At 38.1% G+C, this 14,411-nt stretch overlaps 1 protein-coding gene across 4 annotated transcripts in view; it reads left to right on the top strand.

The window, feature by feature from the left end:
* The window catches only part of LOC111047425 (synaptotagmin-7), a 468,639-nt gene that overhangs the window by 257,932 nt on the left and 196,296 nt on the right, over positions 1-14,411 (top strand). Inside the window, exon 1 of one of the 4 annotated variants that reach the window (XM_039442275.1) lies at positions 3,820-4,309. The exons of the other annotated variants lie outside the window; for them this stretch is intronic. Within the exon in view, the coding sequence (XP_039298209.1) occupies positions 4,260-4,309 (50 nt within the window). The 5' untranslated portion in view covers positions 3,820-4,259. Of the gene's footprint in view, positions 1-3,819; positions 4,310-14,411 lie in introns of those variants that run through there. 4 annotated transcript variants of the gene reach the window in all.

The raw sequence follows: 14,411 nt of genomic DNA, 5'->3' as shown, positions 1-14,411 counted from the left end.
TTTAATTTAGAATGAGAAGTTGTAATCGTGAAAGTACGGAAGCTTAGATTGTTTATCATTTAATGCCCTATATATATTGCTATTGAACTGCCATTATATTGAACTTTATTATGAGCCTAACTGTATTGCTAACGAAAAGTAAAAGTGACCTATCTTATCTGAATAGAGCCGATAAAATGAAATCGAATTCATCAATAAGTGAAAAACAACTTGATAGCAGGAGCATTGATTTTAGTAAGATTCAGAACGAAAATTATTATCAGAGAACAATCATGAATAAAATTAAATACTTTGCACCTTGTATCTTCATACATTGCATCAGCCAGAAAAAAAATAAACAATCACTACATTAAGAATAACAGCGAATACTGTGATAAGATACGAAGGATGAAAACCGAATAAAAATTTCGTATATTCACAAGTAACAAACTGGCCGTTTACCTGAAACTGTAAAATAATAATATATCCGTGACTCCAATACAAATGGATTGAAAATTAAAGCTTATTTGAGGAGAGATAATTTAAAGCTTGGGGAAGTTTAAATCATTGTCATTTCTTATCACTGTCGGTGACCTATCATTTTCACTTTTACGGATACGAACACATCCAGTCCGATCAACCCATGCATCTTTGATTACTCCTTTCTTCTTAAGATCACGAGCCATCCCTAGAAGTTTTCTTCTCTTAGCAGTGAGACTGCGATTTATGTAGATTGGGCCTTGACCTTCAAGACCGTGGACCTGTTGCCTTCTGAGGACGCCTATCTTTCTTCTCAGCTCCATGAACTGATCAGCATCGAGACGTCTCACAAATCTGACGACGATGGCCGCAGGGGGGCCCGGCCGCATACCGCCGCCAGCTGCATCCGCCGCGTGACGTTCTCCCGTACGAATCGGCAATCGATGGCAGGCGTCCACCATACTCGGCGTCACGTTCAAGCCCACCGCTCGTCCCACCTCAGCAATCGTCTCCATCACATCTTCGTCCGCCTTCCCGGGAACACCGTGGATCTCAAGCGTATTCCTTCTGGTATACTGCTCTTGGTCATCGAGACGATCCTCAGTAGACTGCAGTCGCTCACGAACTTCTTTGATTTCAATCCGGAGTGAATCTATGAGCTGCTGCTGCCGATCAATTATCTCGCTCTGCTTACTAATCACACTACTAAGTTCACTCTGCCCATCCTGACCGGTTTTAATTATACTTTTTAACTCCTCTATACTGGCGGAGAACTGCGAGTGACTATTTCTAATTAATTGCTCCAAAAACTCCATTGAAACAGTAGGATCGGTCATATTCGAAGAGTTTGACTCGGGGGTCACGTTAGTTTTAACTGGTGTGCTATCTAACGAGTGTTGTCTCGATGTACGCTGTTGTTTAAGACAACCAGGACAGCACCACGATGAGTTTTTCAAAAATGATAAATCACTTGATTTTATATTAAGACAAGCTATATGAAAATAAAAATTACACTCCTTACAGAAGAGTTTATCAGCTACGTCAGATCGATTAACCGGTTGGTTGCACTTTCCACAGGCACTCATACTATTACGAATTTGGAACAGTTTTATAAAGCACAGCTCAAAGTAATAATTTCAAACTGTCATGAATAACTCAATTAATACACAACAATTAACACAACTCAAAGTAATAATTTCAAACTGTCGTAAAAGCTCACGAATTAACTCAATTAATAGGTTAGAATGCTCAATTCAATAGAATAGTCCATAGACGGATCAGGTTGCTACAGTCTAATCATCGGCGATAAGAGAGCGCAAAATCAATACACCTTTCCGTTCGAGCTCCGAACAGATACTGTTCGAATTGAAAAAAACTGCGTTTTTTCATGTTGCTTCTTCAACATTAATGTCTTGGGTTAAGATGAAGTTCTGAAAGTCACATTAGGTGAAATCTTTCAATAGACGCATTACTGTATTTCTTCTGGAATTTAGCTCTAGCAGAATACTATGAGTATCTAATGAATATGAATACTGATACAGAAAACTCTCTATCGAGTTTGCAAGGTCTCAGTTTGTTGCTCGGTTATGTTCATAATGGATTTATTGATTCAAGATACACAATAATCCATAAAAAAAGTAAGGGATGACTAACAGGTCTAGCCCAAAACTGTTCCTTCCCGAATTTTGATTCTTATACTAGTCCAGAAAAAAGTTTATGTTTCTCTACTTTATAAAATTTGTGTTCAATTCACTGAGCGAACAAGAAATTTCGAATTAATTTAAATTGAAACCAAATCATAAAACAAAATCATCACCCTCATTAAACATTTGAAACTGTGTGGAGAGAATAATGTAGTTTTTAAAGATGAATAATTGTTCAAAGTTGGAATGTCTCAAAATTTGTAGGCACTGAATACATGAAAAATCGTGATGCACAATGTATGTCAATGCAGGCTAGGCTAGGCTTGCAAAAATTGAGTCCTAGTATTGTAAGTCTTGATGAAATGAACCAAATCAATTATTTGTATGTCTTGTTGAATAAAGATATGTAAAGTTCTCAAAATAATTGATAATAATAAATATTGCTAGTTCCAATTTCAACGTGTTCGAAATCTGTAATAGGTTAGAGTTCTGAATGAGAATACTTCACCAAACAATATTGTAGAAATTGGCAAGTAATTGTTGGAAATCACTGAGAAATGAGACGCCGCTCATGAATTTCGACTTGAATACATAGGTAATAGTTCGAAAAGATAGATGAATTAGTTAGAATCAGTTTTGCAGTCACTGAAAAAAATGTATCAGGAACAACCAGGAAAAGATGCTGTAGTGCATAGAACAACTGAGAAGCCATTGCGAAAAAGCGGCAAGAAAGACACTGCCACACAAATCTGAATTCAAATTCAGAATTAAAATTACAATCAACAAATCGATGCCAAATGGAGAGGCACTAAAAATACTCAAATAATACAAAATCAGACAAGAAATACAACTACAGAATACAATAATGACAAAATCGAGAATATTTAATGACAATGGCTGTTGGGTTGGCAACAGACGGAGCGGGAAAGCGCTAAATTCAAAATTACTGAAGAAATTGCTGTGAGTTTCAACACTGTGAAATATTAGCTAATTTGAAAAAATGTTCTCCGGGAATTATTTATTATTTCTACAAGAAAGCACTGACCGGGAGCAAAAAAGCAAGGATACTCCTTGTACTTATACACAAACCAGTTCGCTTGAAGTAGGCTACATTGATATGTTTATGAACAAGATACAGGAAACTTGTTATCGAGTTTGCAAGGATTGAATTTGTTGCTTCAGTTATGTTCATAAACCGCGAGAACTCTACCGACAAATTTTGCTAGGAATCAATTTCTTCCATGGAATATGAATCTTGCAGTTACCACAACAGACCTGGTACGTCTGGTATATACAGGTTGATATATACAACATGTTGCTTTATATAATGAATGGGTTGATATATATACAAGTTGTGACATGATATATATATATAAAAGAGTTTACATATATGTATATAAAATGGGACATAATATATAGATAAATGGGTGTACAGGTTGATATATAAATGCAAGTTGTGACATAATATATATAAAAATGATTCAAGACTAGTATTTGTTCCGACAGCAACAGATGCAAGTACTATAATATATGGCAAGTGTTGCTCACGCCTTTTGGGGTACAGGGTGGGGGTTGTTTTGAAGGGTGGTTTGGGGTTGGTTCAGCTATCCCGAAATCGATTGGGGTGCGCAGAATCGAGAGGAGGGCCAGAGGGGGTGTTACGATAGCTCTTCAGCGGTGTTCAGACGTTCAGCGTTCAGCGTGAAACCGAACTTGTTTTAGTCGGAGGCCAGCAGTAGAGCCGGCATCCCCACAAAACACTAACACTCACGCACCACACACAAACACACTGACGCAAACGCACATACACACATATTTTCTAACGTTCATCATCGCCGCTTCAAATTGTTCTCCTTTTTAACGTTATTTATAAATCGAAAATCGTTGTTGCTGTTATTGTTGTTGTTGTTGTTGTTAAGTATTCTTGTTGTTGTTGTTGTTAAATGTTGTTAATCGTGACAGTTTGACTAAAACAGTCGCCGTAGAACCAAAAACATTGATATTCTAGTTGATGTTGTTAGTTGTTAAAGCTATCGCTGTTGTAGTTTCTCTAAATATTGTATAAGTTATCGTTTGTGACGCATTTTCGGACCAGTATCACTAGCACAAGTCTACCAACCACACAAGTCGCGTGCGCGGAGGCGGGACTAACCAAAAATGTTCAAGAAGTTACCGCTCTCCAAGTTCAAGTTTCTTTCTCAAAGCTTGTGAGTAGATCCAACTGATATTATGCATGCTTCCTACTCTTAAGCAGGGTTTACATCAGTCAAGTTTACTTGAATTCAAATATTCTCAAACATTTGAGTTGAATGGGCGATATTGTAAACTTTAATAAGTCAATGCCACTCGAATTCCAGTTTTCATAACCTCAAAAGTATATAGCTATGAATGAATAAATCTCAGAGTTGCCTTCTAACTTCAGATACTGTTTTTGGTTAGATATAGCGATATTTATCCATAATAAAACACAAGAATATGAATGAAAATAGAAATCCAAGTAATAATAATGACTTTATAATGGCATTATATAACCGAAACATATTAAATAATTTTAAAAAGTGAACTTGGATGCAGGGGTGCCCACTGCCCACAGCATGTTTTGATGTCGCAAGTTGCGACATGAGGCTGAATTTTTGGGGGGATTTTTGGAAAAAACTAGGGAAAATGGGGGGGATTTTTCAATATACAGTTTTCCAAGTACCTAAATGGATACCAAATTTTGAGAATTTTGGGGGGGAATTTTGCGACATGGACCATTGGGGGATGGGCACCCCTGCTTGGATATCTATTTTCATTTATATTCAAGAGTAGCCCACAAGAAAAAGGACAATTTTATGTGGAAAACTAGAATATTGTATCCTTTCTACTTTTAATACTTCTCTTGCATCATACTTTCCTATCAATGTTTCTATACATTTACATTGACTGATAACTGTTTCCATCTGATTTTCCCATTTTTAGGTTGGACTTTACCTTCAAGAGTCATGTTTGATCTCAAGTTCAAACATGTCTAACATCTACAAAACTTGGAGAAAGGTTCAATGTATTGGTATATAGTGGGCCAAGTTTCTGTTCTTATAAACTTGACTCCAAACTTGCAACATACACTCATTACATACAAGAATTGAATTCAAGTGAACTAATGAAGTGACTAATGTGAACCCCTCTCTATTATCCCCTCTTTACTGACCTATTTATCCACACAAAATAATCTTATATCATCAAGTTCATTTTCTTTTAATGAAATTCATACAGTTTACAGTTACTAATTGGATTTAGTTGGTGACTGTTACAACATCGATATAACTGTATAATACATCGATAGTGGCCAAGTTTTGATGAAATTCTTGATTATAAGTATTATGTAGTATAGAATCTATAGTTGATGACTACTATAATAAGATTTATGAGACACTGTCTTCAACTTTACAAGTCTATCCTAATTGTTGTATTTTCTTAATGTTTTCTATTTAGAGTAGAATCTATTAATGATTATTATGAGATTAATGAGATACTTTCTGTCTCGAACATTAAAGATGTCTACCTGTTGTACTTTCTCAATGTTAAATTATCTCTTTAAAACCACCATCAATTGAATTGGTTCGATTAGGAATAACCGTCCACTGGATCCGTATTCAACCGATACGTTCAGCCGTTTGATCGGACGAATCTGCCGGCCGTTAATTCGGCCGAATATGTTCGTCCAATGGAACCGTTCACGTCAGTCTAGTTCAGTAGTTGGCTGAACTATTGCATATTGTAACTACTATCATAGCTACCAAAATTTCCCATAAACAATGATTATATATTAAGATTTTGAAAATTGAATAAACAAATATCCACTAAATTAGTTATTCATTACAATAATCTTACCTTCAGACCCTATTTGTTCAGTAATCTTTGTTCACAGATTCCTTTGAACATCACGACGATGATATCTTTCGTCTCGCATATCCCACAATGGAACATGCGCTTGAACCAAACTTATCAACTTTTCATTGTTCATAGTTGAAACTTTATAAAACAGAAATTTTCCATTTGATGTGTCAAATGGCCAGGAGATCCTAAGATAAGTCTTGCCGCCAACAGTTCTAGCTCATTTAGTATGAACCAAGGATGCACGTGTAACAATGTCACGGACGCGAGCTAGATTGCACCACAAAAAAACGCAGCAGTCAACAAACAAAAATTAAATGCTGATATATTGCTGATCACCGCCAACCAAAAACCTTCACCAAACCTCCCGCCCAGGGGTTAAAATGATGTGTCCCAGGAACAAACATTCCAATGGCAGATGTTCTTGCCTGTCCGCTATGGCGGTCATGTATTCGATTTAGTTCCCCAAACGCCAGTCTCCATCCTGCATTTCTAAAATAAATAAATAAATAAATAAAGGCCTCTATTGAACATTTCAAAGAATCATTACATAATATTATTGTATATTTAATTGTCGGCATATCTCCATGGCAAAGTGCCGTCAGGAGGAGTTATTGGAATTGACATACATGCAATAAATTAACTTTTCTTTTTCAATTACAATATTAATGTTTTTTTTTCAAAAGTTGTATTCGTGCACAAGAGAGTATCTGTACTGCCACGCTTCTTTGCAGTACCGGCCTACAGCTTCCCAGTCCTGCCCGTTTAGTCTTGACCTCAGCTCCTGAGTTGTGAGGATACTGTTGTTCAGTTGTCTTCTCCGGATTTCAGAAAGGATGGGACATCTTGCAATGAAGTGTGGTACGTCTTCTTCTTCTTTCATGTTGCATAATGAACAAATCTTCACTGCCTGGCTAAACGAGTATTTGTTCAGTCGGATGAGCTCAGTTCTAGCCTTCAGGAACCACTTCACCAGTGTGAAGTCACCCTGATGATGAATGTAATCCGTGAAGTTTGTCAATTCAGGGTAGATTGAACATCTCTGGCTGCGCATCCTTCTCCTTCCGAAGCTCTCGCTGAGCCCCTCCTTGACCCTGTTCACCACCGCCAGCACGTTGCACGATGGAATGCTGGAAGCAGGGATGCCAAAGACAGTTTGTAGCTTCAGCCAGTCGTTATATATGAAGATCTTCTTCTCTATCACCTTCTTCATCAGTATGCAGGGGTATCTGTGATCGGGTAGGCTCAGACATCGATGTACGTACTTGAGCTTCAAAGTGTGGACTAGCAGTGGGCTAACTCCACTTTCAAGGAATAAACAATAGTCAGGGGCCCACAATGGCAGGTTGAAGACTTTTTTCAGGAAGAGCCGTTGCACTTTTTCCACCACATCAACCATCTTTCCTCCCCACACTTGTGCTCCATAGCATATAATGGATCTTGATACAGCTTCAATAACATCAAGTTTCTGCTTGAGTTGTATATTATTCTGTGCTAGGAGCCCGTTAAACACGTTCAAAGAAATTTTTGCAGCAGAGGCTTTTTCCTTAAAGTGCCGACTCAATGAGAGTTGAGATGACAAATTCACTCCTAAGTACTTATAGCTTCCAACAACTTTGATTGGATCATTATTATATCTCCAAGCATCATGCCTACTAATCCTACCACCTCTTCTAAATATCATGATTTCGGACTTCTGAAGATTCACCTGGATATTCCACCTCTCACAATATGTTTCCAGATTGGCTATCATCCTTCTCATTGATACTCTATCTGGGGCCAGAAGAACAATATCATCAGCGTAAGCTAATAGTTTAATGCAAATGCCACCCACACTGATCCCTCCATCTAAATACTCCTCCAGATCATTAATAAACAATGAGAATAGTAGGGGGCTCAATAAACAGCCCTGTTTCACACCTTTACCTGTCTCAAACTTTCCTGAGAGGCCCTCTTGTCCCCATACTCTTGACGTTGATCCTTCATACAGCTTCTTCAGTGTATTCAACATTTTTTGTGACACTCCAATTTCAGTGAGTTTGTAAAACAGAGCATGTCTATCAATTTTGTCAAAAGCTGCAGACTAATCGACAAAGAACGCATATACTTTTTTTCCTTTCTCTGCCAGCTTGATATTCACAATGCTCATAACATTGAATATGTTATCAATGGTTGAGTACGATTTTCGAAAGCCAGCCTGAAACTCTCTCAAAATATTGTAGGAAGACGCCCATTTCTCCAACTTATCCAGCAATATTCCTGCGAATAGTTTTGCTACTGTATTACCAAACGAAATGCCTCTATAATTTGCGGTCTCATTGCTGTTTCCTTTTTTGAAGATTGGGTATATGATGGATTCCTTGAAGTATCTCTGGGATGTCAGAAGAATTGAGAAGCTCATTAAATATCTTCACCAATTTTTCCAAAAAGACGGCCGGCGCATACTTGAAGAACTCATAGGTTATTCGGTCCTCACCCGGTGCTTTATTCTCTTTGACTCTTTTAAGGACATTGGTGAGATCTTGGAAGGAAATCGGCGCATCAAAAATTTCATCCCCAAAGCATGGTGCTGCATATAATACTTTGTCTGCCGTGATTAAAGGACTAAGCAACCGGCTGAAGTGTGCCACCCAGTCTTCCAATGCAATATTGACTCCCACAATAAAATTCTTCCTTCTAAAACAACGTACAAGCTTCCATAATTAAGCTGAATCTTTTACTCCCTTGAATTTTTCTGTCAATTGGCACCAAAAATCTTTCCTCTTCCTCACGCATAATTGTTTGAAAGCTCTATTCGTCTCAAGATACTCCGCTCTGATTGTTTCCGAGTTTGTTCTCCTGAATACCTTCAATAAACGAAACGATTCTCTTCTTTTTCTTTCACATTCAGAATCATACCATAACTGTCTCCCTGCACACCTTCAGTGGCCATCTGATTGATCAACAGAAGCAGATTCTTGAATTATTGAGAGCAGGAATTTCAGATCACCCTCAGAATTATTCCACTGCAGACGTCTATTAATTCTTGAAGCTAGCACTTGCTGATACTTGAACTTATCATTTGGCCTCCACTTAAGCTTTCTGCGGATAGGTACTGGGTCCAGGGGTTGAAAGGATGTGTCCCAGGAACAGACATTCCAATGGCAGATGTTCTTGCCTGTCCGCTATGGCGGTCATGTATTCGATTTAGTTCCCCAAATGCCGGTCTCCATCCTGCATTTGGGTATCCAGGCGCACCACGTGAAGGCGCTTCTAGCTTCTATAAAAGATGTTGAAGATGTTACTTGGAGAGAAGAACTTCTGAGCTAGAACGAATACAATAATTGCGCTCTGAAGACCTGAAGAAGATGGGGGAATACTTCCATAAATGGAGGCTCATTCCAAACCTGAAGAAAACAGAAGTCAGCTCATTCCACCTAAATAATAAAATGGCTAATAGGAAACTCCAGGTTCATTTCAATAATGTACTCCTCCAGCATCAAAATTCCCCCAAATATCTAGGTATTACACTGGATAGGACACTGTCTTACAAAAAACACCTGGAGACCACCTCAGAGAAAATTCAAACCCGCAATAACATCATTCAAAAATTGTGTGGTTCTACTTGGGGTGCCTCAGCCCATACCCTGCGGTGCTCCACTCTGTCTCTTGTTTATTCTGTAGCAGAATACTGTGCATCTGTGTGGATCAATAGCCATACACTATAGTTATTTGTGCAACTAGTGCGCAAAGTGACAGTTTGCTGCACCGAAAGAAACGTTAGGAATGGCTTCTTGAGTGCAGCAGAGGAACTTTGCGCACGTATTTCACATTCAATTTTTCCTACAGTTACCATTGAATATGAAAAGTGGGTAATTATGGATAAAATGATGGCTGAAATCCATCAAATGTTTGTGTGTGTGACGCTGTTATTAATAACATCCTTAATTCATTTAAAAATTAATAATCCAATTGAAGTTGAAAATTCTCAGCCAAAGTTCTCATTTTTATTCATTCAAGAATCAGAAAAAATACAGATAAAACAAAAAAATCGCGTTCAAAATACATGCCAACAGCTGGTTTGGATGACTGCAAAATGGCTGAACCGACAAGCGCGCGACCTAGCGGGAAGAATCGTACCTAACTTCGTTCTTTCATCCAGCTAAAAACAGTATTCAGATATTCAGAATTATGATTAACTAGAATTACCGGAAAATACTATAAGTGAACTAAAAAATATTTATAAAATAACATAGACAACAGAAAATATTTTATTGTAGTATATTCTAATGTTATTTTATCAATTTAATTGACATGGATTTCGAACGGTAATTATTTAACCTGAAAATTCGAATTTCAAAATGTGTGTTTGATACATTTCTCATTGCTTGGAGTTGAAATAATTATTACTGTCAATAGAAAATAAACATTATTTATTAATCAATGATGAGAATTTATTATTTAATTATGATTTAGATAAACATTATCCTTGTTTTTGGATTTCTAGATTGGGATTTTATGTATAAATGTAGGGTAGCCATTGAAATGATTCTCATCTAAATCTAACCACAGTCATTGTTACCAACTTAATTTTTGTTTCCGTGCACTAATCCTCCATATAACCCACTAACTATTTTGTGTTGCCATGTTGCAAATCTGGAGTGCAGAAATTTTTTTTTCCCACAGATACCCTGAAAAGTGACCATTTGTGCACTGATTGCAGGCTGCAAAGAATCACTTTTCCGCACTAGTGCGCAAAGTGAGTACTTTGCGTACTCCAGATTTGCAGCATGACAATGTAAAATAGTTAGTAGGTTATATGGAGCACCAGTGCAGCAAAATCAAAATTGAGTTGGTAACAGTGACTGCTGTGGCTGCTATAGTGAGCAGAGGTGCAACGAAGCACAACGCGCTAATTATTAAGTAGATATTATAACCAAGGACAACGACAGCACAGTGCCACCACAGCACACACCACACAGCTGCCCCCCGCCATTCAAACACTACTACATTATTCAGGCAATTTTACCCATAATTACCCACTTTTCATATTCAATGGTAACTGTAGGAAAAATTTAATGTGAAATACGTGCGCAAAGTTCGTTTGCTGCACTCAAGAAACCATTCCGTAAACGTTTCTTTCGATGCAGCAAACTGTCACTTTGCGCACTAGTTGCACAAATAACTATTCCCGCACTAGAGCGGAAAAGTGATTCTTTGCGTTCTGTAATCAGTGCAGGAATTGCCACTTTTCAAGGTAACTGTAGGGAAAGAAAATTGATGCACAGCTCAACATGGCTATGAGAATGATTACTGGGTGTATCAAGTCAACTCCTGTAAATTGGCTTCCAATACTGAGCAATATTGCTCCACCTCCCTTACGGAGGAATGCCCTGTTAAAAGAGTTCAAAAAGATTTCCGATAACCCAATGCTGCCAATTCATGAAGACCTTCCCAAACTAGAAATAGGTCGCCTCAGATCTAGAAGGCCTTCATTGACATCTGCAAAGGATTTGGCTAAAACCAATTTCAACATAGACTCAGAGTGGAATGCTGCTTAGAATTTGCAAGCACCTGACCAATTGACACAGCATATGAAGCCAAATAAAGAGCCAGGAGGTTTCAGCCTTCCCCGTCACCTTTGGAAGGGATTAAACAGGGTGCGAACAGGGCATGGTGTATGTGGTGACAGTCTGCATAAATGGGAGATCATTCCATCACCTGAATGTGACTGTGGAGCTCCAAAACAAACTTTGAAACATATAACTGAGGTCTGTCCTGTCAGGTTGTATCCCCATGCCGTTGAGGATTTTGTGAATGCTGCAACAGCAGCTCTTGAATGGTTGGCTGATTTGGACTTAGCTTTATAAATGTCTAGTTTTATCTTTTAATAATTATGTTATTAAAATTACTGGTTCTCTCCATGTGCATAGTTTTATATTTTGACTTTTTTAATTTAATCTTTTTTTTATTGTCAATACTATAGCTATCTAGTCTGGAGACTAATGAGCTAATTTTTTCTACCCTAACATACTACTTGAAAATTTTAACAGCGAATATCTCATTAGATATTCTTACTGATATTGATTGTTTAATAATATGTACACTTATGACTGTACTATAGAAGCTAGATTCACTCAATCACTGCTCTGCTCTTTCACTGGACACTAATTGAGCAAGCACTACACTAGCTCATACGGTTTCCTCCTTTTGAGCCTTCACACCAACCCTCCATTGTCTAGCAGCTGGATCGCCTCAACGTTGTCGTGTTGGTGCAGTCGCCCCTCGTGCCTCTCCGCATGCCTCTGGATCTCGGTGGACACCAGGTCAACGTGCAGGTCTCTATGAAGATCGCTGTTCCTGACATACCAAGGAGCATCCACAATGTTCCTCAGCACCTTGTTCTGGAATGACATTGATGTTGCTGTCTTTGGTACACCCCCAAAGTTGTATACCATATGTCCATACTGGCTTTAGTATCTGTTTTTACAGAAGTACTTTGTTTTGGATTTGTAGGTTGGAGTTTTTACCGATCAACCAATACAGCTTCTTATATTTGATTCCAAGTTCCTCTCTCTTCTTCTTGACATGGGCCTTTCAGCAAAGCTTTGCGTCCAAGGTCATACCTAGATACTTGGCATCATTGGCATATGGTACAACTTGGTTGTTAATTGTTATTGTTATGGGCAGGTCCTTCTTATTGGTGAAGTTGATGTGAATCGACTTTGCTTCATTTAGTTTTATCCTCCACTTTCTAGTTCAATCTTAAATTTTTTTGATGGATCTCTGTAGTTTTTCTGTTGCAATATGAATATTACTGTCCACTGATAATATGGCTGTATCGTCTGCAAATGTTGCTGTAGTATTCTCATCAAGGCTGGGAATATCGCTGGTATAGAGTAGGTAGAGAAATGGTCCTAGAACACTTCCTTGAGGAACTCCTGCTTTTATTTCCTTCAAATCAGAATATGAATTTTCATGCCTGACTCTAAAGTATCTGTCAGTCAGATAGGATTTTAATATATCTGTAAATTGTTTTGGTAGCACTTTTTTCAGTTTGAAAAGAAGACCTCCATGCCACACTTTATCAAAAGCTTGCCCTATATCAAGGAAAGCTGCTGAACGAACTTTTTTCTCTTCTAGGCTCTTCTCTATTACATTCACAATCCTATGCACTTGGTCTATTGTTGAGTGTTTCACTCTGAAGCCAAATTGGTGATTTGGAATTATGTGCTGTCTCTCAATTACTGGTGTTAGCCTACTCAGTATAATCCTTCCAAACAGCTTGGCAAGCACAGGTAGCAATGATATTGGCCTATATAATGATACTTCATGTGGCTCTTTACCTGGCTTGAGTAGCATTATAACCTCTGCTACTTTCCATATTCCTGGTACAAATTCAAGTCTAAAAGAGGCATTCAAAATGTGTGTTAATTTTACTATTGCTTTTCTTGGTAGGTGCTTGAGGACTAAGCCAGTTATCATTTCGAATCCAGGGGTCCTTTTGTTATTCAGATTTCTTATTTCTCTTTTCACCTCTTCTACTGTGACACACATTATTTCTTGATTTGGCTATAAGATGTTCTTCTCCTCTGCTTCTAAAGTGTCTTCTTCAGTTGTGTTGTTTGGTTGAGAAACGTTGACAAGATGATCTGCAAAGGTCTGTGCCTTTTCATCACTACTCCTTGCCTATTGTCTGTTCTGCTTCTTGAGAGGAGGAGATTGATGAATGGTTTTTTTTATTTTTTTAGCTGCCTTCCAGAGTGATTAGTCTGTACTGCGTTCTGCTGTTAAGTTTATCAAGTAATTATTGATTGATTCATTCTTGATACATTGAATCTCTCTCCTTAGTTCTTGAGTTACATTGTTTAAAACTCTTTTGTCTTGAGGAGAACGTGATTCCTGCCATCTCCTTCTTGCTCTTCGTTTTTCCACAATCATTTCTCTGATTTCCGCCGGGTAATTATTTCCAGTGGTTCTTCTTCTGAATTGTGGAGTATTACACCATGGTGCCTGTTGGGTATCAGTAAGAAACTTCTCTAACTCCCGATCAATCTGTTCTTCGTTTCTTAATGGCGAGTTCAACTCTATTCTTTCATCCAGCATTTTTTGGAAACCATCCCAATCCGTGTGGCTGTTGACTAGCGCAGGACAAGCATTTTCTTTCTGTGGAATTGAATCACTCAGAGTCAAAATGATGGGTGAGTGGTTCGAATTTAGATCGAAACTATCCTCTAAATGCAAATAATTTACCGATATATTCTTTGTCAGAAAAAATCTATAGGATCTGGGATTTTCCTCGTATCGGTGGGCCAGTAGGTTGGTTTACCAGTTGAAAGAGCTTCGCACCTCATCTCTCTCATTGCTTCATAGAGCTGTCTTCCCTTGTGTGTTGTTAAGCGCGATCCCCAATGCACATGCTTTGCATTGAAATCTCCACCAAGAATGAATTTG

This window comes from Nilaparvata lugens, chromosome X, assembly GCF_014356525.2.
Source record: "Nilaparvata lugens isolate BPH chromosome X, ASM1435652v1, whole genome shotgun sequence".
Classification (NCBI taxonomy): Eukaryota; Metazoa; Arthropoda; class Insecta; order Hemiptera; family Delphacidae; genus Nilaparvata; species Nilaparvata lugens.
This window is presented reverse-complemented; position numbering and strand designations above follow the sequence as displayed.